Consider the following 26703-nt stretch of genomic DNA (forward strand, 5'->3'; position numbering starts at 1 on the left):
TAGCCCAAAATATCGGGAACGATTGAGTCTATACAATTGATTGAACCAACCGCCAACTCCACTAATTATCCACGTGTTGATTAGAATCGTCCACAGAAAAATACTCTCCCCTACTAGATTGTTGTAAGACAAACAAATGAATCTAACGTAACTAGACTGATCTAGACTCCTCTATGCAAAATTAATCACCGCTTCTTTGCACGGTAGGTATTGTACCACTCTTAGTTATTAACACACCTGTCTATTAGAAATGACATTATAAAACTATACGGAAGAAGAAAAGAAGTTTTTATGGAGTAGTCCATATATTGTATCGAGATTGCTGAGTGTTCCTCTTCAGCCGTTGGGCAATTAGGCATGGTAATAGTTATCGTTTATCATTAATGGTTTCTTTGAAGATCAATTTCATGGAACAAATCCTCTGGATTCACAGCGTCCATCATTTCGTTTTCCTGGATTCTTTGATGATTAATTCCATTTTCATCAAGCAGCTTTCTGAAAAGGGCAAAATATGGAATAATATACAATAATCCCAAGAACGTGGTAGATCCTAATGCACATGCCAACGAAATTCCAACAACCTTGCCCTTAGACAACTTGCTGGATTTGTTGTTGATATCATCCGAGGATTGGAATCTGAATGAGTCCAAAATCAAGAGTGAGTGGATTTCTCCAATTTCGTTCTTTGGCGTGGTGGTGTAAACATATGGACTCCACGTGGAGCCATTGAACAAGGCAACATTCACCAAACCATAATCTCTCAAATCAATCTTACCAGCCAAAGCCAAGACATTACTCTTGTCAAAATAAGTACCATTACGACCAGTATCTGATTTAGCAACTGATAATAACTTGACATCATTAAGCAGGGTATTGGAATTGAAATTAATACCGTCTCCAATGTCGTTCCACTTGGAACCGTCGTAACCGGAGATAAATCCATCACCATAAGCAATCATTCTACCATTCAAGTTGGAGTTATCCTGGTCATTAATAAGGAACTTGCGAACGGGTTTGGAAGATCCCAAACTATTGAATGAAGTTTTGGTTGCAATAGCTTGGTTGTCGAAGTTGTATGTCAAGAAATTCACAAACTCTCCATTCAAAGTCAAGTTACCACCGATCAAAACCGAGTTTGACTGGTAGAATTTGACATCAGTAATTTCACCTGCAACGGTTTGATTGTTGTTGTCACTTTGTGGATTGATCCATCTTGTGTTCTCGATATCAAAAATACACATGCTGACACAATCTAACGACCCTGCTTTGTTGAAGTTACCTCCCACTAACAATTTCTGTCCTTTATCGTATAAGACAAGACTGTTGACTCTGAGGTCATCATTGTCGCTGGAAAGAGCTGATGGTTGGACACTAGAAATGGTGTTGTTTTGCAAATCATAAATTATTAACCCGGTCAAGTTATTCGAGTTATTAATCCTAACAGATCCATTGAACCCAACAAACAAGTAGTGATTCTCATTGTCGACATATAAAGTTTGGATTTGGGCATCGTCCGACCATTCGAACGAACCTTGTAACTGTCTGATAGTTCTATCAGTAGAATTATTATTGATGAAACCCAAGTTGGTAATGGAATCAGCTTCGAAGTCTCCACTGACAACGCTCAATGAGTTATTCACGTAGAAGGTATTAGTGATTTTAGAATTAGTGCTTTCGATACTGATATTATAACTTGCAAATGAATCATTGGAAGAAGAATATGCTTGATCAATGCTGTAAAAATCCATTATGTTAAAGGAACCACCACCAAGGATCTGCTGATCTGAGCTCAAATCAACCAGTTGGGAGATGTTTAACAGATATTTGGAATTATCTGCCCAAGATGAGTTCGAGCTATTCCATACCTTGAAACTAGATGAATTAGCAGAGAAAACCAAGTACTCAATGTTTTCCACTGAAACACTGGCAAATTGATTGTACTCAGTATCCACGAAATTGTTTCCAAATCCATACCACTCATTATTCGAGTATAAAGCAAAATTATTAATGCTCGACGTGGACTGGTTATTATTGGATAAATCCTTCAAGTTCACGGAATTATTACCATTGTTGTTCAAGCCAAATCCACCCAAGAATACTTGGGCTCCATTGTACCCAACAACATTGTTAATGGTATTGTTGAAGCTCGCTCCAAATATATCACTGGAGTCTGCACGCTTGTGAAGAACTTGAGCGTTTAAAGATCTCTTGCTCTTAATGGTAGCTTCGGTTTCATTGCTGGTGCTATTGTATGATCCAATATCAAGTGTTATCATATTGTTGTTAGATAAAGTCAAGTTTTTAGAGTCAGATTCAAAAGAACCTAATAAAATCAAAGATCTCGAGTCTGAGCCATTGAGTAGTTGAATTTGATTTATTTCTGTCTCATTTGATAATTGACCACTTAATAAGTTGATAGAAGAGTTCCCGACGAAAGTGTTGTTAGGACTAATGATAGTCTGATTATTGCGGGTGTAGGAAATCAAAGTTTCATCAAAGTCAGAAAAATTGGCTAAGGAATATTCAAATAAGCCGTTTAACGTAATATATGTTAATTCACCCTTTCTGGAGTTTCTTCTGGTTGATGAATTTGTTTTGTTATTGTCGTAGTACTTATCAAGGGACACGATGTTTGCAGTAACTTTGTCAACCACAACCCATGGGTCTTGAGTATCGGGGATGATAGCATCTTGGTATGATATCTCAATTCTATTAGAGCCCGAGCTTTCACTCGTACCGTTCAAATGACCATAATACAAGTAGTCAAATTTGTAGTAATCATTATTCTGGTAAATCAGCTGGGTGGCCAATTGATTTCCTTCGTTATCAAGAACTGTCACATTCACAATTGATCTCTTGGCACAGGAATCGTCATCAATACAACCAGGTGTGTTCATGATGATAGAATAGTCACCGGAATAAGAGATGTTTGGATAAAGAATTATCTTAGCATTGGTATCAGTGGAGACCAAGTAATCGTTGTCTCTCACATTTGGTGCCAATGCCTTAATCGATTGGAAGCTACCTGCTTCAATTTCTGAAGCATTATCAACCGCACCAGGATTTTCTTCATCACAATTAGGGTCATTTAAGGAGTTGTTTCCATAAACTATAATCGAGTTCAGGTAAAGTTGGAATCCACCAAGAGTACCTTTGGAACCGTACCAATCAGTAACTGTAACTCCAACTTTGTTGAGAGCAACTTCATTCTCGAACGCAAATTCTTGATAGTTTGCACCGTATCCCATGACCTTAGTTTTTGTTGACGGGTCGTAGTAAATAGAATAACTTCCGTCTTCATCAACATAGACAGTATCATCGTCAGATAAGTCTGTGCTGTTCTTTGCATTGTTGGAAGTGATCTCTTCTAAGTCTGACAAGGCGATCAAAGGGCACCAGGCATCACAGAACTCAATCTCATTGTTTTCGGGGTTTACATACGAAAGATTCATGATACCATTGTTTGGGTAGGAATAGATTCTGAATGTCTTAGTACCGTCAGGACCAGGGGGAATGTAAATACGAGCTTTGGTTGGTGTTATTCCCTTCATTTCGTCAGGCAATTCCACTGCCCATTGACCACCTTGTCCGGGGTTCAATGACCATTCAACTGATTTCAAAGGACAAATAAGAGACGAGTCTGGAGCACTGCCATCACCGTTGGTATTTGAGAATATACCATGCCTCAAAGAGATTACCTGCTCAGCATTGATGAGAGAGGTATTGGTAGAATTAGTATTGTTCAATCTGGATGAGTTGGTGGTGGAATTGTGAACAAGCAAATTCTTGAGACCTAAGGTATCGAATTTCCCGCCAAAGATGATGGAGCCTTGGTCTTCGTTGGAGGGGTCGTAGATCTTGGAGATGGCGTTGACCACCGAGTTTTCTCCGAAGCCCTGGAAGGGAGTGGATTTGAGGGACTTGGAGGCGGTGTCATAGATTGCGGCACCGTAGGTGTTGTTGAATTGGAAGCTTCCTCCGAGGTAGATGAGGCCATTATCCACGAGAACCGAGGAGACTGTGCCGTTGAAGGCATCGTCTCTCTTGGAGTTTCTGCCCGAGGAGGAAGGTATTATGGGGGTGATGTCGAGGGAGGAGATGTTTACTATGACGGGTCCTGAGAACGACTGGCCGTTGATCTGCGAGTAGTTTCCATTTAGCACTACCGAGTCCGAGGACAACGGGACCAACTGGTCGATGTTGCCGTTGAGTTCTGCTAGCTGGACCTGGTTGTTGGCAGAGGCGTCCCTGAGGTATAGTTTCTGGGAGTTGGCATTGTTGATGGCCGATGCATTGATGTAGGAGTAGAAGGAGATGGCGTTGAAGTCACCAAAGAACCCGATCTGGTTGCCGAACTGTGAGTACTGGAGATTGGGCTGGGATACGGGGGTGAATGCTGAAGCCACGGCCGCTACGGCCAATATGGAGGCGAGATGCATGATGTGGGCGGATTAGGTCAGGGAGATGGTGAGGTTAACCAGGTGAGATACTGAACTCCAGTGGTGTGATTTCAGTGCGGTAATGAGGATGTTTTCACTGCGCCTTTCACAGATCACTAACGAGGGTGAGTTTACTGAGCTTCTAACTGAGCTGCTCACTGAGCGGATGGGTAAGATATCACTGAAGACGAGTGGTGGACTTCACGAGGGTGAGTTCACTTAATGGAACTTCTTATAGACTAACGAGGGTGAGGGTGAGTGACTGATCTGACGTGTAACGAGTGGCCGCAAGTGTGGCAGAGAAGACTGGCTGGGCCAAATGCAAAAACAAACGTGGTGGTTGTTCTGACTGGATGGTGGTGAGATGTAATCAGAGCGATACAACCAGTCGTGCGGCGCGGCTTTGTGGATTTTGTTGACGAGGATGGGCTCGAGCGGAGCGGTGCGGCACGGCGGGGGTTTGCAGCTGTCGCTAAGGGTGGTAACAAAAGCAGGGCGTTGGGTACGGAGACGGGAGATTTGGTGTTTCAGGGTGTTTACAATTGGCCCGAAGGGGTGCGAGATCGGTCACGTGCCGAGGCGTGGATACCGGTGTGTGTGCAGGATGATTTACTGCCAGTAGTATAGCTGTTGGGGTGTGTCGTTGGCGAATAGGTTTGGTGGTACTGGCTAGAGAGGTGGTTCCTGGGTCCGACGTGTATCTACCACGCCTGGGGCTTATGCGATAGCCGAATATTGCCTACCCTTATAGTTAGTCTTTCGTCTAGCACGCAGGCTGCGGCAAGAAAGAGCACGTGATACGTCACGTGACCCAAACTTCGATTATTAAACGGTGTTCAGTAGCTCGTAGGCATGGCTGTGCTGTGATTTAGCGGATACTTGTAGTGTGTACCGGAAACCCATAGTGGTATTTCGCGTCTAGTTATGCTCTGGTATTCTCGGAGCCTTTGGAGGATAATTCTCTCATCGCTCTCAGTCCTCGCTATCGCGCTTCCTCGGCATCTTGAACTTCGCCCTCTCGTAGGAGAATGCCTCGGCACCATTCAGCACCCTGGTCGACTCCCCTTGTGTTTTCCCTCGACAGTTTCGTCCTGATCACTGCCCCAACGAGTCGTGTACGCATCAATGTCGTCTCCAGATGCTCCACGAGATAACTCACGTGACCGCAATCAGCTGACCCCACCCATAACATCCTTCCTCCGCCATCCTTACCACCATAATGGACTATCCTAAAGGGGTAGACCCCTACGTCACCAGGCAGCATCTCCTCCACCACACATACTCCCCTCTAATATCTGTTCATGCCTCCTACAATGCTGACATCCTCTTGCAGTCCTTCCTAGGCCTGGACGACATCTCCACTCTCCAGATCCTCAAGCCGTATGGCAACAACGCCAAGTACACCGTCCCGAATCAGTCGTTCAAGATCATCAACAACCAATTGATCACGAAAGCGTATCCCAGCTTTCCTGTGCGGTTCGAACCGTCGCTTCCCGAGCTTTTGACGGTGTTTAACGCCACCAAGCGATCCGACACCAACGATGCTGTCAAGCAAGCGCAGTTGGACCAGTTGTTTAGCATCAGCTCGCTTGAGATGTTTCTCAACCACTCGTCGCGAGAGAGCTCTTCGCAAGACTCCAATAAGGATCTCTATCTCACGTACTTCAACAAGATCATCACCTCCAACAACATCGTGCCATTTGAGACGTTCAACCACCCGATCGCCCAGCTCTTTGTGGTAGACTTCGATGCAGACACCATTGAAACCTTGCGCAAGTCAATCGTGGAGTTTCGCAACTATAACTTCCCCCGTTTCTTCCAGATCGACGACTTGTTGATCCACGTCCTCGTGATGTACGACGCCACCAAGTTCCTGAACTCCGAGGTGGTGGCTTTCCAGAACGATATCAAGGCTACCCTCAACATCTTGTCTACCAGCATACCCATCAACACCAATAGCCAAGACGAGCCTACCATCGAGGTGTCGCTCATAGACAATTCCACCATAGAGGAAGATCTCCAGCGAATCTCGCTCCAGCAATCGTCGGCATCGCCCACCAACCAGATCTGCATTCCCAAGTCCTTGGACTCGGTTTTGCGGGCCAGAATCTACGAGTTAATCAATAAATTCCTCATCCCTCACATGCAATCCAAAATCCGAGTGTGGGACGATCAGATTCTCCAGCCTAAAAAGTCGATAACAGGCCGGTTTTTCTCTGCCTCCAAGAAGTTCTTTAACAACTCCAATAGCGAGTTGAACCTGATAGGCCCGTCCTCGTCTAATTCGTCTTCGTTCAACTATACCGAGAACTACTACTACAAATCCAGTCCCGAGCAAACGGTGCGGAAACTTGCCGACTGGTCGTTGATCCTCAAGGACTTCAAGTACGCGTACTCGACGTACGACGTAATTAAGAAGGACTACACCAACGACAAGGCGTGGGTTTACGTTGCATCCACCCAAGAAATGTGTATTGTGTCTCTCCTCTTGGCCCAGACCCAGCAGGTGTCGAATAATCCCACGCCCCCAGATAAGAACACCTTGAGGAAGATCAGACACGACATCGTGGAGCCTTATATTGATAATTTGTCCTACACCTTCAAGTCGAGGCTCAATCTCAAGACTTACAGCTTGAAGACTTTAGCCATTGTCACCGAGCTTCTCTTGTGTATGTGCACCACCTTCAGCATATCGTGGTGGTGGACGGACTTAATTGAGAAGTACCTCCTCAAGAGCGTTGGTGAGTATGATGCCCACTTGCTTTCCTCCAATCAGGATTCACAGGTGATCCGAGCCATTTTGTACGAACGCTTGGGGTACAGTTGTGGCAAGTGTTTGATCTTGAATGGAGATAACCAGAGGTTGCTTGTGTTGAAGGAGGGAAAATTGGTGAATAACCAAGTCGATGCTCCCGAACCCGAGGAAGAAGGACTCTACGTGAACCCCAAAAAATTGTTACCGTCCATCAACGAAGGAACTACTGGCTTGTCGAGATACAGAAAATCGGCAATCTGGTATCTTCTTTCGATCAAAGAATGGCTCATCTTGAAGAACTATGGCCAGATTCAGCATCTCATGAATAACATTCGTTTTGTGTACGATATTGACGAACTAGGAGAGGAGTGGTACGACCGTGGCGATCTTTTGCTAGGATTTATCAAGAGGTTTATGAAAGAAAACCGGGCCAGCGAACTTGGGGTGGATGATAATAGCAGTGAAGTCGAAACTAGTGAGCGCAAGGAGGATACCAGCGCCGAAATCGTCGAAGTAACAAGCAAAGCAGCCACGGAGGAAATTCGCAAAAGCATCGCGGAAGATGCCAGTGAAACTACAGCAGTTGACACCGTTGAGGATGATTTGCCTGCTAGCCAGAAAAATCCTCACAGCTCCTAAGTTGGCAATTTCCCGGAGATCAACTACTTACTTATCAGAATACACTGCTACAACGTATCATGAGCACCAGGCAAGGTGCTCTGTTAGAATAGCACTAATATACACTCAGTAGACCACTATAAGCCTGGAAAGGCGGTGTATTACTACAGAAGTCTCGAAAAGAATTGAGTAAATTTCAGTTCTTTAAATGTGTCTTTCGACAGGATTTCGACGGACCATTGCTTGTTCAACATGCGTAAAAGTTGGACTTAAGCAGGTCATTCTATTCAAGTATAGTTAAAGTAGATTTGAACGTAACTGTCACTTCTAGGATGAAGTTGTATAAACTGCTGGAAATGTAAAATTTAGAAAAGAAACCCATTCTCTGCATGGTTGAATAAATCTGTTTGTTAATAGTTTGCGTTATGTCACCTGGAAGGATATTCAGTTGTCTGAAGACTTTTTTGCCAGTTTGAATTGTTCTATTTAGTATGATACGAATCATGTGAACTATGTGCATTATGTTTAGCTTGGTATGGAAATAGAACCACACCATACTATGTGTTGGCGTCGTTCGGCCAACCTCACTCCGTCTGATATGTTACCATTGTTGAACAATCAGACTGTACCTTCGAATATATCTTTACATGGCAGGATTCTATTACTCCAACTCCTTCAATGCCAACTTCCGTCTCTTCTCCATGCTGCTTTTGATTCCCACCTTCTTGGGGCCGCTCTTGAACCAGTTCCAGAGGCTATTGAAGCTTCCTGCTCGTGGAAGGGCACTTACGTTTCCAGCACCTTTCAACGAAGACACCCCAAGAAAAGTGTTTTGCAATGCATCGATCTCCTCCATCTGGGCATCCTCCACACCCTCAGGCTCATTGTAGAAGTCCTTCTTGTTCAAGAACTTGTAGCGAACCATGGTGTTGAATATTTGCCCGCTGACCAATTTCACTGGAATCGACAACGGGTAGGGGAAAAAGGTGTATAAGGAGAACTGCTCCGAGCGATCGCCTCTGACCAGGCCGTGATCGAGGTGTAAGGCAGAGGCTGTGGATGCACTGCTGGAGGAACCTTCTCTAGAGGCTCTGACAGGATGGGAAGATTTGTTGGACCTCTTTCGCGAGAGAGAGAACGGGAGCAAGTACGATTGGCGTTCGTTGGTGCCAGCCTTGAAGAACCTCAAGTAAGACCAGCTTATGGAGAAACCCAATCCGCTTAGGAGCAAGGAAATGAAGAATTCTTCGCTGACAAGCAGTAACACGAACACCAACGACACCAAGATGAACGGGATGTAGGTGACCTTGAGCCGCACGTTGCCCTTGAAGAAAAGGAAGTAGTGGTTGGGGATTCTCTGCTTGATAGCCACAAAAAACCCCATGTTGATTGCCAGGGCTGTGATCACCACAGGAGGTACTGCGTACGACTCAGGGTCAAAAAGCACCAGTTTAATGCTGTAGTAGATGAATAATGCCACGTTGGATATTATCACGTTGCAAATGATGAACTCAGTGAATTCTTTGGAGCCCCACATGGTTTCCAAGTACTTTCCCATATAGAAAAAGAGCATGAAGCTCAAAGTTAGCCCGACAAAGTTCTCCTCAATGAAGCTGCTGGTGACCAACACCCAGGGACGCGTGAAAACCGGAGAACGGGTGGGTATGAATGTCAATAGTGGCACGTAGAGCTCGTGTGGATGAGGCACCTCTCCCGTTTCCTGTGCAATGGAATTGACCTCGTTGGCAGACGTCTTGGATGACGACACCATGAGCACGAAGTAGGTGTAGTACTTGAGCACGAAGTTGAGGAGGGTAAGCGACGTTAGCACCACTAGAAGAATGCTGGTGACTTTGGGGATCTTCATGGTGGGGGAACAGGAGCCAGACGGACGGAAAAAGAAGGGACAACGGTGGAGCAGGCAGAATTACACAGTTCAGCCCAGAATGTACGCGTCAGTGGGGGCAGTCGACACGGTGGTAGGGAGGAAGTGATGTTGCTGTTGGATCGTACGTGTCAGGTGAATATAGGTCAGATGAAGAATGGCACGTGCCGAAACTCACGTGCTCGAGTATCAGATCAAGTGAAAATGGCTTTGGCTAGGGTGCTCATCAACATGTTTTCCACACTTATACGTGCACGGCCTGTGGCTGCTCGCGCATACTCAACGACAGCATGTTCCCGTCCTACTTTCAGAGACCTTCTCAAAACCCCCGTGTTCAAGTCGCTCTTCCTCACCTTTGTTTTCGGGACGGTGGTGGTAGATGTCATGAAAGGAAGAAGGGCTCTTGAAGAGATTAAAAGCAACCACGAAGCCAAGTTTGGCATCTTGGAGGATGTTATTGCCAAGTTGAAGAACGGTGAGAAGGTAGACATTGCCAGAGAACTCAAATTGGCCAAAACACTCTCGACGAAAGAACAGCGCGAGAACGATATCGAGGTCGATGAACAGATAGAAAACTGGTTCAAGATGCTCGATAACGACAATGTGAAGCCGGAGAAGGAGGAGTTAGATGCTCAAGTGCATTTGACAGTGGAGCCTCAGGTTGAGAGACCAACAGGGGAGAGAGAAAGAAGAGCCCCAATTGAGACAAGCAAGTTCTTGTGATAGTGCCAAATGTGACTATTGGGAGACATCGCAAAGGGATTTGAAATTCTTATTAGCTATGAGTCGTAACTTAGGAGATTTGTATATACCACAGTTAATCTGATGATGGTAACCACGAGATTTGAACTATCATCACCTTACCTCGAGTCTGGGATTTTAATCTAAGGAATATTCAGAATTCTTGTAAATAATTCCACCATTATTAGGGCCAATCTCATTTTATATATCTATCTATCTCACATTATTCATCCCACGCGATATATCAGAAGTCCTATTAGTTCAAGCCACCAACTTACAGCAGACCCATTAATACATTAAATGTCCAGTCACGTAATTATTCTAGCTCCAGTTCATTACCGCATCATCTATACCCTAAATCACGTAATTACTACTCCAGAAAATCATAGCCTCTCATTTTCAAACACATAGAAGTCAAGTAACTACTACTCCAGATGAAGAGATATCAATTTATTCATTGTATACATATTGAACGTAAGGACATTAATTATGTTGTAAAGTAATGCCAATAAATCGTTCGAATACAACGCAATACACTATTAGTTTATCATATTGGTAGCTCTTATTGATAGCAATATATTAATACACACAAGAAATAAACCACGGCACTAGCGATTTCTTACGTCTTTCTCGACAACTTCGCTTCCATGCACTCACACTAACGAAATCTTCCTGATGGTCTTTCTGTGGCTGTCGCCTTGCTCGATAACCTTTCCTTCGCCCACCAATTTCTTGATAGCCGCATTGATTTCGTAGTTCTCGACCCTAAACGACACTCTTTCGTTGATCTTCATTGCCAAGTCGGTGAAACGGATCATGTTGTGTCCCTCCTCGATGATCTTCATAAGCTCGTTGCTCAAGTCTTCCTGGACTCTTCTCTGAGCCGAAGTCGTTCCTGTTTGGACCATATCCATGTCGATTTTACCGGATTTTGGATCAATTGCATAGTCTTTGATGGCTGACTTGATCAATCTGACTGCTTCCTTGACGTCGATCAACTCGACCGTGTCGGACAATCTCATTTTGGCATGGGCTTCTGCCAATCTGATCATGGACTCCAACTGTCTGGTGGTGGCAGTGATTCTTTTCTCGGAAGAACGCGAGTCTTCACCCAACTTTCTCATCTCTACGTATGCCTTGACCAACTCGTTCTTGGACTCTTCACACAAGGTAGGGTTGTAGTTTTCTTTGGCGTACTGGACGTATGCACTCAAAAACTCTACTGGCAATGTCTGCTTGGCCGACACTGTTTCGGGAGTGTCTTCCAAGTACATTTCTGTCAAGTGTCTGGCCAACTGGCGGTCGATTTTCTCGTCGACGCGGTCAAGAATCAAGTACACCAAGTCGAATCTCGACAAGAGAGGTGGGGGTAAGTCGATGTTCTGGGTGACAGGCAAGTTGGGGTCGTAGCGCGAGTGGATGGGGTTGGCAGATGCCAAAATGGAGGTTCTGGCGTTCAAGGTGGTGATGATGCCCGCTTTGGCAATGGAAATTGTCTGCTGTTCCATTACCTCATGCAACACGGACCGCGTGGAATCGCTCATTTTGTCGAACTCGTCGATGCAGCAGACACCACCGTCAGACAAAACTAACGCTCCACTCTCCAACACCAACTGCTTTGTGTCGATGTCGCGCGTGATGTAGGCTGTCAAACCTACAGCCGACGAGCCCTTTCCGGAGGTGTAGACACCACGAGGGGCAATCTTGTGCACGTACTGCAAGATCTGGGACTTGGAGGTGGAAGGGTCACCACACAAGAGCACGTTGATGTCACCTCTGTAGCGTCCGCCCTTCTGGAACGTCTTGTTGGTGCCGCCAAAAAGCTGCAAAAGAATACCCTTTTTGACGTCATCCATCTCGTAGATGGAGGGCGCTAAAGACCGCGCCAAAAGCTCGTACAAGTCGTCGCGCTGGGCCACCTCCTTGATGCGGACAATGTCCTCGGCCAGAAGATGACGCACCTGTTCGACTTCGTGGTCGTTTTCGGCGATTTCGTGCTCCAAGGTGGAAGTGTCTGCAGCCATGCGCTTTTTGTCGATTTTCTTGATGTGGACCACATCGAGATAGGTTTTGTGGAGGTTCTTGAGGGCCCTCTGGGACGAGTTAACACGCACGGGCAACGAGCGGAAGATACCACACACCTCGATCCGGTCTCCTGACCGACACGAGTCCACGAGTTCGTCGTACACGCATAAGTTGATGGAGTGCGGAGTCTGTCCGTCGGGAACCAAATCGGGTGTTTCCTGCAACTTGATCACCTGCTTGTCTGCAAACGACAGCCGGTTGTGGATCAACATCATTGAGTTTGTCTGTCCGCATACTTCACGCGGACACTTAGTGGGCTCGGAGATGACCCCACGATCGATTTCCACGGCCACGGTGTGGCCGCACGCATTGCACTTGAAGAACGCCACTTTCATGTCGGGGATGATGGAGGTCGACCGCAATGTCAAGCCCTTGACACTGACCAACTTGTCGATGTCGTTGGGGTTCAACTCGCGCATGCCCTTTGCCACCAAATTGACGTTGTAGGGACGGATGGTGTAAACTGCAGTCTCGATACGGTCGAGCGCAGCGGTGTCTGCAGCGTCGGCAGCGGTCTGGATCATGCAGTCTTTGACGGTCTGATCCATGATGGGAATCACTTCTTGTGGGTAGTTGATGAGCTGGTGAAAGAGCTTCTTGGTGGGAGGGTACGCCAAGAGGTTGCGGGCGTCGAGGTTGAGGTTGGTCACCCCCAATGCACGGAGAGTGGCGAGCCGCTCCACGTAGTAGAGCGCGTTGTCTTCTGGGTCGATGTCACGTCCATCCAACTGCTTGCGGTATTTGTACTTGAACGACATAAGAAAGTCGCGGAACGAGTTGGCACAGTCCTGGATCGACACGTTGGTTCCCCAAATGACGCGGACAGGCTCGTCGTCTGCAGGCGTATGCACCGCCGACGACGACGAGTGGAGGGCACTGGTGTCGGATCGGGGGTGTGCTTCTGTGAAGATACGTCTGCGCATGGGCGACGAGGTGGCATCGTGAAGGTCACTCCGTTGGGGTCTTCTGACAATGCGGTCAACGTCGCTGGTCAAACGCGACGATGCCACGTCGGAGGGGTGATGCACGGACGAGGTGTAGTGCAACGGCGACGACACTTGTCTGGAGATGCTGTGGGAACCGGATTCGGAGGGTGGGTTAGAGGAGGTGCCAAAGAAGAGGGGCGACGAAGGCACACCAGGAGTGTGCGATTGGGACTGGGACTGAGACTCCGAGGGTCTGGGGGTACTGGAGGGGCCCTGGCGCGAGGGATTGGTGGGTGGCGAGGACATGGTGGATGGTTGTGGTGGTGGTGGTGTTGAGAGAAGAGTGATGGATAGAGTTGTAAAAGATTGGTGATGAGAAAAATGAGGTTGACGCGTGGCATTAATTTGCCGTTTTGGGAAGGCGCGCGTGGTGCCAGGTGCAGGAAATGTGGGAGACGGTCTGGCAGACAGTGCCAGGTGCAGATAGAACAGTGCTAGACAAGAGAGGTGACGGCCAGAACAAGTGTCGGCCAGACACCGTCCATGCTGTTTTCTTGCTGCAATAGTGTGCAGCCGTCAGGACACTACACCGACACTTAGGAGAGACATCCGTGCTTCCCTGGGGCCGGCCGGACACTGCGTACAGCAGCGTAGTAGGAACAGACTGGGCCCTTGGGATGGTAGTAGATACCAAGTAGCGTACTAATAGTAGGCATTATAGTAGGCATTATAGTATGCCTTATAGTAGGCATTACAGTATTATTATTACAGAATGTACTAGTATCAATAGATTTGGTGGCTGCCCGCAAACGCACCGTTAGGTCTTTTGTGTGTGACATAATTGTCCGTTTATTGTTTAAGTCGATCTCGCGTAGGCACGCGGACGTTAAGTTTAAGGGTCCCCACTCCTGACGGGAATTAGTTGAGATGTACGGTACGACAACCGGTTGCGCTGACCGCGTCTCCCAAGAAAACCGATGTGCGCCAAGGGCTTGTCTCGGATTGGGATGCTCTATGGGGATAGTGGCCACACCGGTTCAACTCGACCCTAGCGGGCTACCTGCACCAATTGCCAGTCGTAAACAGTGCGTGATACAGGGCTGACCACTCGTGTCGCAACTGTCACCACGATATTCGCAGTACAGCGAACGTTACACGCATGTCAGGAAGTTTGTGTCGGTCGTACACGAAAGCCAAAATATTCGCTGCAGTGCCATGCAAAGCCCGCCAGGTGGCGTGTGCAGCCAGTCATGATCTACAACATGCGGGATATCCACCATCGGGTTTCCGCCGGATCCGGCATCCGACACCTTCCAAATCCTGTCCCACACCACCAGGCAACAGGGCTTGGTGGCTTGGAATGCTTGGTGGCATCGTGCTCCTCAACGTGGGATCCCTCTACCCGTCTTGGCTTGCTCCAACCCCAGCCTCTGCACCGCCTACCCAAGCAATTACTCCACCCAGACAGACAATCGTTGCGGGATAAATTGGTCGCATGGCCCTAGAAATTTTTCAGGCCCCTTGGCTGTATGCCGCAGCATTGCCACTGCACAGCCTGTTCGGGGCGCAGGGCTCGCAACCGGGCTAAGCAGACTTTAATTTGGCCCCTCTCGTTCCTACTGACACAAGCAGGTGATCAGGGGATTTAAATGGGGGGTGGAAACTACGCTAATTTCCTATAAAGGCTCTGCCAGATCCTCCCGCTCGAACCCCAGAAATATCTCTTCTTATCACTTCCCTCGTTTCGCACCACTGTTTCCCCAGACATACACAAAGCAGGCACCCAGTTTCGATTCAGTGCTCGCACCACCAGATTTAGCCCCTTAAGAAACGTCCCAGCACCACACTTCCCAGCGTCGCTAGACCCGGAAAACTGTCGCCTGCCCACCAGTAAACCACTGCCTGTGTCCGCGTCATTCCAGCAGTCTTGCATCGCCTGTGCTTCTGTCCGCATCGTATCGTCCCATCACACCCTCCCAGCGTCCACCGCACCCTCCCAGCGTCTACCGCATTACGCACCTCGATCACCCCGCTTGTTGTGAGCACTACCTCGGACACTTATTGTTTCGCAGTATAAATACCAACCATGCCGCTCTTTAAAAGTTCTCCCAAGGAGGAGATACTTCCATTTGAAAAAGAGCACGCTCAAGAGTACAAGATGAGCAGCAACAACTACGAGAACAGACTCTTACAGGCCGTCAACGAGGCCCAGCCGTTCGAACAGGCCCACGACCACACCAAGGACAACCGTCGTCCTTCATACTTATCCCAGGAGTCCAACAACCTCAAGGACATCTTTGGCAACACCATCGCCCAGGGAGACATCTCCAACCCCACCAGATCCAGAAACGAACGTCCCTTAGACACCATCCGCAGTTTCGAGTACGCCATCACCGGAGACCTCACCTACCGGGACCAGCTCGAGTCGCACCGTTTAGGGTGGGGCTTCCACGAAGACTTTCCCTACTACAACTTGGTCAGTGGCCAGGAGCAGTATCCACAAAGAGGCGCTGCTGGTGCTGGCTTGGACCGTCCCGTGGCCAATTTTGGTGAGCAGGCGGTGTACCAGGCCAACAACTACAGCGCTTCGTCGTTGAAGCCTGAGGGCAAGAAGAAGAAGGGGATGTTTGGAAGAAAAAAGAAGTAGATTAGAAGGTGGGACTCTCATCCACGGCTAGCACGCTACACTCCAACTTTCTGACAGCAGATGTGGTGGCCTACCAGAACCTTACGACCACGATCACCTTCAGTTCTCAGTGTCTGTTTATTATGTATTTTAGCTTGTATCAATAAGATGCCTCATTAGAGTTTCGTAGGTGTCTGCATGGCACTAAATGCATGGCCGAGACAAACTGCCATCTGCGTGGCTGGCTTGATCTGAGGTCGCAATACCTGCATCGCAAATCCAGCTGGTGCATGGGATGATCTCACGCTATTTTTATCCGCGAGTCGGTGACATGGGCGGCGGTCATACTAGGGTGTATTCTGACCTACGTACATACAGTATCACAAGGAGGAAACACCTCTTGTGCGGCCCGGACCAAAGGCGTAGTATCAAAAGCAGGTGCGTGGTGGGACACCTGCTGGATGCGTCCGGAGCGGTGTAGTATGCATGGTGATCCCTGTATGCGCAGTGTGCGATTCTATCCATCTGTCGGACCTCAGCAGACACGAGGCCGCCAGACACCGGGCACCATCAGCCACTGATGGCACGAACTTCAGACACTGGGCACCATTACTGGCACCATCAGTGATGGCTCAACTTCGCTGGCACAGCCAGTCCTCACCCGCTCTCACAACGGCTTCATGATCTCCTCGTACAACATCACCTTCAACTCGCTGACCTCCAACTCGTCCTTGCGCTTGTCGAAATCGAAAAAGTCCTCGGGGATCTTTTCACTGATGGGCTCGTCGTTGGGGTCGTGGTAGAGCCGCAAGTACGGATGCTTCAAGGCGTCGTCCACGGTGATACGCTTGGCAGGGTTGAAGATCAACAACTTCTCCAACAAATCGATGGCCAACGGGTTGATGGCTCCTCCGTTGTGGTTCTGGGTGAAAAGATTCTGGAACGGCACGCTCTTGCAGAACGGCAACGAGCGGATGTACTCGCGGGCACGCTTGGACTTGATATTGTAGTAGTCCTCCATGTTGGGGGTTCCCAACACCTCCATGATCAACCACAACTGGTTGTGGTAGTCGCGTCCCGGAAAGAGGGGGCGTCCTGTCAACATTTCTGCCAAAATGCACCCCACCAGCCACACGTCAATGGCCGTGGTGTACTCCTGGAACGTCAACATGATCTCAGGCGCCCGGTACCACCGGGTGGCCACGTACTCGGTCATGTAGCCGAAGTTGTCCTCGCTCAGGGCGATGGAACGAGCCAACCCGAAGTCACACACCTTCAAGTCGCAGTTGGAATTGAGAAGGAGATTGGACGGTTTGAGGTCTCGATGCAACACGTTGGCCAGGTGCATGGCCTTGAGCGCACGAAGTGTCTGATAGATAAAATATTGGATGTGATCGTCTGTAAGTTTCTGTGTCCGGATCACGCGGTGTAAATCGGTCTCCATGAGCTCTTGGATCAAGTAGATTTCGTTGAAGGACTCGAAGCTGGCCGGACGCTGGATGGCCAAGATGCTGATGATGTTCTCGTGGTTGAAGTGTTTGAGGAGCTTGAGCTCACGAAGCGTACGAAGACAGAGCATCGACCGCTCGAACGGCTCGATCTTCTTGATGGCCACCTTCTGGTTGGTGGGGGTGTGGATGGCGGAACACACCACGCCGTAGGCGCCTTCGCCCACGATCTCGAGCACCTGGTAGTGGTCAGACACCCGAAACGACACTTCTCTGGCTTGGGCTGCGCTCATGCGGACGGTGTAGGTGCAGTGGTGGAGGGGTGGGCGTGTCTGTCTGGCACTGCCGCTGGTTATATAGCAGGGCCGGATCATGCTGCGCACTACCGCTCGTCACACCTGTCCCAAAGCGGGTGCACCTGAGGCACCGGCGGTGTGCAGACGAAGCAGGCGCTGGGCACGGAGTTTCAGACGACAGGCGCAGGAAGCATACGGAGATGGAGTATGGCTGTTTCGGTGCTGGCCCAAGCTGGCTGGCTGGCGGCGCCCATGGCGCTGGCCGAAGCCATGGGGAAGACGATGTCCCCTGGCTAGTTTGTTTCGTGACAAGTTTCAGGCCAGAATGCGACAATGCGGCGACAAATGCTGCTGTCGCGTCGGGTGTCCGGACACGCACCAGACACACCATTCCGGAAGGAAACACCCACCTGGCTGGCGTATTGGGCGCACCACATCCACCCGCTGCGTCCCAAGCGTACTGCGGTGCACCCCGTCCACCACCAGCCCTTCAAACGGGCGTACCACATCCACCCCACGCATCTGCACTGCGTACCTACATGCGCATTGTACGTACCTTGCATGTCTAGGACAATAAGCGCACGTGACGACAACCACAAAAAACTTACAAGGGTATGTACTACTCCGAATTGTGAGTAGATGCTTCGGGCATTGGCTTCTGTGTATACGTCACGTAATGTTCCCTTCAGTGGGTCTAACGAAGTGACTTCCTGAGTAGACCCACGAAGTGTCTCCAGACTCACGAATTGCGTCGCCGTAAATTTCACGAATTGAGTAGGAAGACAATTCACGAATTTCTCCTTCAGTAGACTCTAACAAATTGCTTTTTCGAGTGCTTCTTCTACTTTACTTCTTGAAGCCTCTTTCTCTGCCTACAAATTTGCTTCTTGAAAGCTCTGGCTCCCACCACTGGCCATCACTCTAATCAGAAGCCCTTTTAAAATGAAAATTTTCCCCGTACTGACGGTAGTTGTACTTGGGCAATTACTGTGAAAGCTGGCTTTATTATCCAACTTGAAATTAACCGGCGTTGGTCAGCCTCACACAGAGATTACCAAAATATGCTCTTGGTATTAGACTATTTTTCTGAGCAGTTAAGAAATTATGATAACTATCAATTCCAGGAATTTCTCCTCAGAAGTTTATTCTAGTATACAATGTCTTTCCCACCTCTCCTTGATTTTACTACGATCCTTTTTATCGTCATTGACTTCGATCATTGTTTCTTGGATAAATGCAACTCCTCTTTTTTCGTTTTAGGAGACGCCTACAATTTCTCGTTTTGGATAATGTGCAGTTACTTGTTTTTAACCAATCTAGCTTGTTACGTCATATGTTTGTTTTCTATTCTATCATCTTGTCGTATCTTCTAAATTACTCAATTCTTCCCACGGAAATATATCTTATCAAACGAGATAATTACCCTCGTGTCTCTTATAATCAGCCACAATATGGACTTCATCGCTCGATTCAATATCGAACCTGTTCCCGGTTTTTTTTATTTGGCTAAAATGTGCTTTTGATCACATTATATTCCCAATTTCTTTCTTGATCTGGTTCTCCTCCAATAGTTTTCAGTGTAGGTTGAAATTGCTGTCAATCATCCTCTGAAAAAACATGGTACTCTGAAAATACCTCTTCATAGCCTCATAATGCCATTTTTTCTCCAGCTTCCGGTGCCTTTTATTCTCAAGTATTTTCTCTGCATCTCCATTAATTTATTCTCATTCATCCACTATCTGATTACGGATATTGTCCTCATATACTTTAATTCTCGTTGAGCAGCTCAACTAGCATTGAACCTCCACTTTTTACTCTCCTTTAGAGTATTTCATCTACTACCATCTACACTGCCTTCTCTTTCTTGTACAATCTTTTATTAGCAACTAAACAGCTCTCCCCATTTCATAAATCACTCCGCTACTCTCTGCCAAAACGTTTATCTTCACGAGCAGCCTTCTTCTCCATCTCATCCCAGTCCTCTCCCTCTTCCTCACTCTCGTCACTGCCACTACCACTGCCACTGTCAGAACCACCACCCAGTGAGTAGTCATCCTCACTGCCTGCACTGTCGACGTCTTCGTCGGAGGGATCATCATCTGTGACTTCGAACTCGGACTCTTCAGACTCCTCCTCCTCGTCGTCGGAGTCGCCTTCTCCAGTCAAAATCTTCCATCCACCATCAGCAAAGAACTGGTAAGGGTCCTGAAGAACGGTCTTGATGATGGCACCCCAGTTCAAGTTCATCTGGCCCTCACTGTAGGGAATATCGACGTTGGTCAACCATGACTTGACGTCTTCCAAGAGCTCCATGGGAATGGTGTTGATGTGCACAGGAGGCCTGGAAAAGTCCTTGAATACGAACACCAAGTCGAAGTTCTTCAAGCCAAACTGCACTCTTTCCAAGTGAGCAAGCTCGATTTCCTCGAGAGTCACCACGAGGTATGGTGGATCAATCAACTGGATCAAACAGTCACGAGTAGGCATACACAACACAGACGACCTGAATGGAACACCCAGGAAACCCAAGTCCCGGAACGGCACATCCACGTCCACCAAGCCGTTGGAAGAGTCGGCAATGAGCTCGGCAAAGGCCTTGAATTCCTTGTCCAACAACACTTTTCTGCGTCTTTCCTCCTGTTCCTGCTGCAACTCGTCCTCGTCTCCGTAACGGTACTTTCTCTTGCGGCCTCCCGTCTCGTCAAAGGCCATGTCGCTCGCTTCACGGTAGAACTGGACGTCGTGGGTCTTCTTTTTCCCAATCATGATCGGACTCTTCAAGTGGCAGTGGATGATCACAATCAATTCATCCTTACAGGGCTGGAAAAACAAGTGCTTGATGTTGGAGAACAACACGTCCACACGCTGGTCGTTCTTGAATGACGACTGGTACCGCAACCCGTTCTCGTGGATCTGCAACACTCCCCCCAACTTCTTGGTGTCGGGAGTGGGTCGGATGAAAACCAGTTCCAACTTCTTGACTCGGGACCCCTTCAACTCGATCAAGTTGGCCTGGCTGACCACGTCTGCCATCTGCTTCTTTTCCTGCTCACGCTTGACCGAGTCCTTCTTCAACTCTTGGATCGACTTGAACACCTGAACCATTCTTTCACGGTCCCTGGACCGAAGGGTGATGGATCTAACGAACGAGTTGTCGGGGGCGTCTTCGTAGGGCAATTCAGTTCTTCTGGAGGTGTTTCCACCGGCACCAGGCGAGTTGAAGTTCAATCTGAGGTAGGTAAATTCACCCTCCTCGTTCTGCGAGCCACTCTTGAACGAGTTGATGTGGAAAGGCACGGGTCTTCCGCAAATGGGCAAGATGATGGTCTGGTTCTTGTAGTCAATGTGGATCTTCAAGTCCTTGACCCCACTGGGGATCTGCGACTCACGCACGTACGACTCGTACTTCTTGAACACTGGCTTGAGGTCGGACGAGTCCGTGGCATCAGCCTTGGAAAACCTGGCCAAGCCTTCCTGGAGTCTCTTTTCGTGCAATCTCAGCTGTTGTTCCTGACGAGCCTTTTCTGGATTGTCGTCGTTTTCGCCCGCCTCGTGTCTGAATTTCTGCTTCAAGATCTTGGAGTTGGCCTCGTTGACAGTCAACTGCCTCTCGTTCTTGACGTTCTTTGGCTTGGGCTTGTTTTCGTTGGCCGAGCTGTTTTCTGCCTTGACTGGCTCCTCGTTGAAGTAGAACGAGATTTCGGCTCTGTTCTTTGTGTAGTTCGTCAACAAGATGGGCTCGGACTCGCTGACCTTGAAGGTGTCTGTTAAGAGCAAAGCGTACTGCTTCAACTTGGGGTTTCTGGCCTTGGAGTTGACCAAGTTGCTGAAGCCGATTGTCAACGAGATGATGTGGCCGTTCTGCAATTTTCTTTCGTTTTTGGCGTTCAAAATGAACGTGGAGTCCCTGAATTCGATACCCAACAACCAACCACAGTTCTTGGTGAAATGGTTCACTAATTCTGGTCTTTCAGCCTTGATGTAGTCGATGGCTCCCTGGTACACCTTGTTGGCAGGGACACCGTCCTTGATCAAGGTGGTGGTAATGTGGCTCTGCAACTTGAGCAAGAAGTCGTAGTTGGCTTCCACTTCAGCTGAAGGGTCGATCAAGAACGTTCTGCCCACGTTGGAGCAGTACGACTTGAATCTCAACCCCAACGACGCCAAGATGACTCCATCTCCGACCAATTGAGAGTCTGACGACTCGGCACTGGCCTTTAAGTCGTACTCACCACCACTCTGCACAATTGGAGAGTAGCACCATTCAAGTAAGTCTGCGTCGAAGTCCTTGGACTGCGCGAGCTTCTTGCCAGCGTCGCTCTTGCCAAACCACTTGTAGCGCAGCGAGTCGTCCTCGACCTTGTCCTCGATCTTGTTGGCAAACTCGCTGTTGGAGATCTTCTTTTCCTGGTCCACGATGAGCGACATATCGTCCACCAACGTCTCCATCATGGCTGTAGACGAACGAGCAGCAATGCTGGTGTTGGCAAACTCTTCCGAGTCCTTCAACTCCATGCACTTGGACACCAAGAGGGTGATGTCCTCCTGTTTCAATCCCTGGTCCTTGGACGCTTCCTGCCACTCCTTGACGAACTTGCCCTCGTACTGATCCTTGACAACGCTTCCGTAGACTCCGTCGCTTACACACTTCAACTGTGCAATCAACTGTTCGAACAACTTCTTGTTTTTGTCGGCATCCTTGGTTCTGGTCCAGATTTCCACCTCGCTGGAGTTGGCGGTGGGTTTGTTGGGCAATTGCTTCAAGTATTTGGCCTTTCCTTCCGACGTGAGAAACACACACTTGTCTTGGGTGATGTAGATGGCCGTGTGCTGGAACTCGTAGCCTAACAACCACGTCTGGATGACGGTGGACTTCTTGTAGGTGTTGTCGTCCACACCCACCACGATCAAGATCTGGTTGACGGCATCGTGGACGAGATTTTTCTGGATGATGGAGAGCCGCTTGTGGAACGTGGCAGCGTCGATGTTTGCTTCTGCCATGCTGGGGGCGATGTGGCTATGGGCAGTGGAAGAATAGAGAACGAGTTGGGGATGGCAATGAAAATTTGGCTGGTGAGGAGCACACGTGACGCGAGTCACGTGACAGAAAGACGCGTCTCCTGGCGTGTATCTTCAGTCCAGACTCGTTTCCACTGCTTGTGTTGCAAGTCCCTTCTGGTGTCTACGAAGCTGTGCACGAACGCTCCAACCCTCCTCCGTTGTCCTGCCTTTAGGAATCCCGAAATCCCCGTCCAATCACGTGAAAATAGCCCAATACAAAGCCATCACGTCCACAACCACGCGGCATCTACCCAAATAACACTACGATCTCTCCCGATTATCCATAGCTAAGACCAGTATAACATCCTACCGGTCAACATCATCACATACTTGCTTTTTTGCCTCCATAACAACCATTTTTGGCGCGTCAGACCACAAATCTTAGTTGGTCTACTCTAACTCCACTACCATCCCACCACAACGCTCCCTGCCATGTTCCGCCAGCCAAAGAGAAGAACTGCCGGGCGCAAGAACTTCGATCTGCCCCAAATTTACCATGAACAGTCCTACAAGTCTCGTCTCTCGATGTACGATCAGCCTCCGCTTCTGGAAGTGACTCTCGAGGAATTCGAGCTTTGGGCCATCGACAGGTTGAAAGTGCTCATTGAGATCGAGTCCTGCGTGGCTCGTACCAAGACCATCAAGCAGACAGAGGCTGCCATCAAGCCGTTGCTTCTCAAGTACCTTCCATTGAGTCCTGCCACTGCGTCCAACCAGGCAATCGTGGATGCCGAGCGCAAGAAGGACTACTACTCGCACTTCATCTTGCGGTTGGTGTTCTGTCGTAACGAAGAGTTGCGCAAGAAATTCGTCAAGAACGAGTCCATCTTGTTCCGCATTAGATACGCTCAGTTGCAGCCTAAGGAGCAGCAGGAGTTCGTGGATTCACTCAACGACAAGTTGTCGTGGACTTACATCTCATCTGAAGAAAAACGGGCAATTGTCGACAAGTTGTACGCTGCCACAGGAGCAGCCATAAGGACGGTCCTTATGGCTGACAGTCCCGACACTGCCACCATGACCAACGAGCAGATCAAGCAGCGTATCGCCACCCACGAGAACTTCATCAAGTTGCCGTTCGAAAAGGTGCCAAATCTCACCTCGTCCAGATCGGTTTTTATTCAAGCAGGCTACGCTTATATTCCTACCACCATGCAATTGAGCCTTTTGGCGGTGGACTTCCAGGAGAACTTGAGCCAGATGTTGATCCGCACCTTCCAAAGCTTGCCTCGGTTGGAGGAGGACGACAGATTGTTGCCATTGTTGAATAACCTTTCCCAGAACTTCTCGTCATATCAGTACGATGCGGCCCAGTACGGCGAGGCCAAGTCTGATATCAATGCAATTTCCATCACCAAGCCTGCCATAACCAGACACTATCCTTTGTGTGCCAGCCATGTGCAGAAGAACTTGGTGGCCAACTCCCACTTGAAGTACGATGCAAGATCCCAGTTGTCGCTTTTCCTCAAAGGAATTGGGTTGAGTGTGGATGAGGCCTTGAAGTTCTGGGCCGACCAATTCACCAAGGGTGCTAGTGGCATCACCATGGACACGTTCAACAAGAACTACCGCTACAACATTCGTCACGACTACGGTTTGGAGGGAGGAAGAATCAACAAGAGACCGTGGGATTGTGCCAGGATATTGCAAATGACCACACCCAGGTCCAGCTCGGGCCAGTACCACGGTTGTCCCTATAAGACGTTTTCTGCGGACGTTTTGACTCACAATTTACAAGAATTGGGCATCACCGATCAGCACGAGATCAATGGAGTGATCGACCAGGTAGCAAACAACGAGTACACCCACGCGTGCACGCGAGTGTTTGAATTGACTCACAAGAACGAGTTGAAGGGCACGAAAGCCGAGGAGGAGATGCACATCAGCCATCCCAACTTGTACTTCGATCGGTCCCGGCAGTTGGAAAGGGCGGCTACTGAAAAATCCTGATGCACCAGTTGATATCTACAAAAACGGGATCAATTCGGCCGGAATTGTTCAGTTAGCAGTTAGTGATTGAATCAAAAATGCTGTGAAAATTTCAATACCTAAATATTGATAACTTAAGAGCACGCTTCACTTTGTCGAGTATCAGAGTACTTGGTTGGAATATCCAGGCTATTGAGACCGCTCTATGATACGTCTTTCTACTCGTCACTGCATTCTAATGTGTTTCGAAGTGCAACAGTTTGAACAGAGCTAAAATTGTCACAAATTGTTCTTACGCCTTTGCGTTCTTCGGATGGTTTCTTCAGGATAAATTCTGTACTTATAGTTTAATAAAGGAAAAATCAAGCAAATACTTCTAATTAATGAACATTTATTATTGTAACCTCTAATTTTTCATAACTACTCACAGATTTAATATTTCACATCATTCTTCCTTCTGTTACAAAACTCAGATGTTGCGTCTGTACTTCGGAAATCACCACTATCAAATAGTAATCGATAGTGCCATCAACAGTGTACTTCGGTTCTTAGTAAGTTTTCTATGTTAAGAAATGTGTATCGAAAAATCTTTATGTATGCACAAAGACAGAAGTATCTACAACGATTGTACAATAATAAATATAGCTGGAAGTGTCGTAGGATTCAAATCAACCTACTGCTCGCACTGAGAGTGGCCTGCCTATTTCTCTCTAGCTCAAGTCAATTGAGCCCCACAAGTTCTTGAAATCAAACCAAGAGGCACCAGAACCACAGACACCCACCCAGAATGGACTCAAACAACCTTCATACATGGACCAATGAACAACCAATGGAATTTGAATGGCTTGCTTGAACAACAGGATTCTCCAGTTCTTGTCCCATTTGGAAAAGGGAGTTCTTCTAATCAACTCGAGAATCTCAATGATCACATAAGCAGCCCACACTCTCGAGCACCAAACATATGTCTCGAGACACCAGTAATCATTGTCGTTTGTACCCACCCAGTTGTGCTCGGTCAACCATCCAGCGTTCTCCAAAAGCTCAAGCACAAGACAGTTGATTGACTGGAACAAGTTCACGAACCGATCCAACTTGGGGACAGCAGATGCAGGGCTTATAAAGGCACTGTACTCATCTATGATCCAGGGCATGTACTTAATGGAATCCGTAAGACGGTTGAAGATACGAATATCGGATATGTACGAAGAAATGGCCTTCAAGTGAACTGCCAAATTGGAGGGTACCTCCTTGGCACCTTCTTTTTCGTTCAACTCAGCCACCTGAGGTTCCTCGAATAATCCCTTGACACTTTTGTTGGAGGACTGCTTCAAGTCTGTGCCAAAGAGAAGGGTCACTTTGTTGATCAAGTTCATGAAGTTGTAGCGCTGCTCTCTGAGAAACTTCCTGATCTTGGGCTTATTGTTCAACACGCTGCTCAACAAGAGGGTGAAGTAGCAAATAAAGTAGAGATTAGTATCCACGGTGGCAGAGGATGCCAAAACCTTGGTGCTGATTTCATCGTAGAGTTTTCTGCTGAAGATGGACTTCTTGAGGAGAGTTTGGAGCTGAAGGAAGACACTCAATGGCAAGGGCCGGGCAGCCTTGCGGTTGGTAAGGGGGCTGATGGCAGCGATGGACGTCATGGATTCTGTGGATGCTTGACGAGGCGATGTGTGTGTTGAAAGTGGATTTTATAGTCCAATTTTTTTAATGAATTCTTAAATCGGCACTATATCTGTTGGAGCCTGGTGTTCAAGTATTGGAGACAGTCTGCAGTAAGTCTATCTAATCTAGTGGGTTTTGCTGGTTCCTGACAACAGCAATACTTCTATACTTATGGTCTGTTCTCACTGGGTACTTGGGATCTTATATCGCGCGTATCCTCGGGTCGATT

At 48.1% G+C, this 26703-nt stretch overlaps 10 protein-coding genes across 10 annotated transcripts; 4 read left to right on the top strand and 6 right to left on the bottom strand.

Annotated features, from left to right (window-relative positions):
• Positions 1-380: 380 nt before the first annotated feature.
• On the bottom strand, positions 381-4439 carry RAX2 (Rax2p; the record flags this gene model as incomplete). Its single annotated transcript, XM_020211844.1, has 1 exon — positions 381-4439. One exon carries the CDS (start codon positions 4437-4439, stop codon positions 381-383), a length of 4059 nt encoding a protein of 1352 aa, XP_020063332.1.
• Positions 4440-5658: 1219 nt separating this feature from the next.
• On the top strand, positions 5659-7833 carry GSG1 (Gsg1p; the record flags this gene model as incomplete). The annotated part of the gene is made up of 2 exons (XM_020211845.1): positions 5659-7638; positions 7681-7833. 2 exons carry the CDS (start codon positions 5659-5661, stop codon positions 7831-7833), a joined length of 2133 nt encoding a protein of 710 aa, XP_020063333.1.
• A 640-nt stretch (positions 7834-8473) lies between these two features.
• On the bottom strand, positions 8474-9679 carry CANTADRAFT_54667 (uncharacterized protein; the record flags this gene model as incomplete). Its single annotated transcript, XM_020210354.1, has 1 exon — positions 8474-9679. The coding sequence occupies one exon, from the start codon at positions 9677-9679 to the stop codon at positions 8474-8476; it is 1206 nt and encodes a 401-aa protein (XP_020063334.1).
• A 315-nt stretch (positions 9680-9994) lies between these two features.
• On the top strand, positions 9995-10363 carry CANTADRAFT_36089 (uncharacterized protein; the record flags this gene model as incomplete). The annotated part of the gene is made up of 1 exon (XM_020208664.1): positions 9995-10363. A coding segment is annotated over one exon (369 nt), but the record flags the coding sequence as incomplete, so codon positions are not given.
• A 728-nt stretch (positions 10364-11091) lies between these two features.
• On the bottom strand, positions 11092-13755 carry CDC54 (MCM DNA helicase complex subunit; the record flags this gene model as incomplete). Its single annotated transcript, XM_020210380.1, has 1 exon — positions 11092-13755. One exon carries the CDS (start codon positions 13753-13755, stop codon positions 11092-11094), a length of 2664 nt encoding a protein of 887 aa, XP_020063336.1.
• Positions 13756-15535: 1780 nt separating this feature from the next.
• On the top strand, positions 15536-16096 carry CANTADRAFT_23311 (uncharacterized protein; the record flags this gene model as incomplete). Its single annotated transcript, XM_020206945.1, has 1 exon — positions 15536-16096. One exon carries the CDS (start codon positions 15536-15538, stop codon positions 16094-16096), a length of 561 nt encoding a protein of 186 aa, XP_020063337.1.
• Positions 16097-16742: 646 nt separating this feature from the next.
• On the bottom strand, positions 16743-17816 carry CEK1 (mitogen-activated serine/threonine-protein kinase; the record flags this gene model as incomplete). The annotated part of the gene is made up of 1 exon (XM_020206946.1): positions 16743-17816. One exon carries the CDS (start codon positions 17814-17816, stop codon positions 16743-16745), a length of 1074 nt encoding a protein of 357 aa, XP_020063338.1.
• Positions 17817-19739: 1923 nt separating this feature from the next.
• CDC68 (chromatin-remodeling protein) lies at positions 19740-22820 on the bottom strand (the record flags this gene model as incomplete). Its single annotated transcript, XM_020210370.1, has 1 exon — positions 19740-22820. The coding sequence occupies one exon, from the start codon at positions 22818-22820 to the stop codon at positions 19740-19742; it is 3081 nt and encodes a 1026-aa protein (XP_020063339.1).
• A 492-nt stretch (positions 22821-23312) lies between these two features.
• Positions 23313-24830, top strand: PRI2 (DNA primase subunit; the record flags this gene model as incomplete). The annotated part of the gene is made up of 1 exon (XM_020210412.1): positions 23313-24830. One exon carries the CDS (start codon positions 23313-23315, stop codon positions 24828-24830), a length of 1518 nt encoding a protein of 505 aa, XP_020063340.1.
• A 689-nt stretch (positions 24831-25519) lies between these two features.
• Positions 25520-26452, bottom strand: CSO99 (Cso99p; the record flags this gene model as incomplete). Its single annotated transcript, XM_020210400.1, has 1 exon — positions 25520-26452. The coding sequence occupies one exon, from the start codon at positions 26450-26452 to the stop codon at positions 25520-25522; it is 933 nt and encodes a 310-aa protein (XP_020063341.1).
• Between the last annotated feature and the right edge of the window lie 251 nt (positions 26453-26703).

Source organism: Suhomyces tanzawaensis (assembly GCF_001661415.1).
Source record: "Suhomyces tanzawaensis NRRL Y-17324 unplaced genomic scaffold CANTAscaffold_6, whole genome shotgun sequence".
Lineage (NCBI taxonomy): Eukaryota > Fungi > Ascomycota > Pichiomycetes > Serinales > Debaryomycetaceae > Suhomyces > Suhomyces tanzawaensis.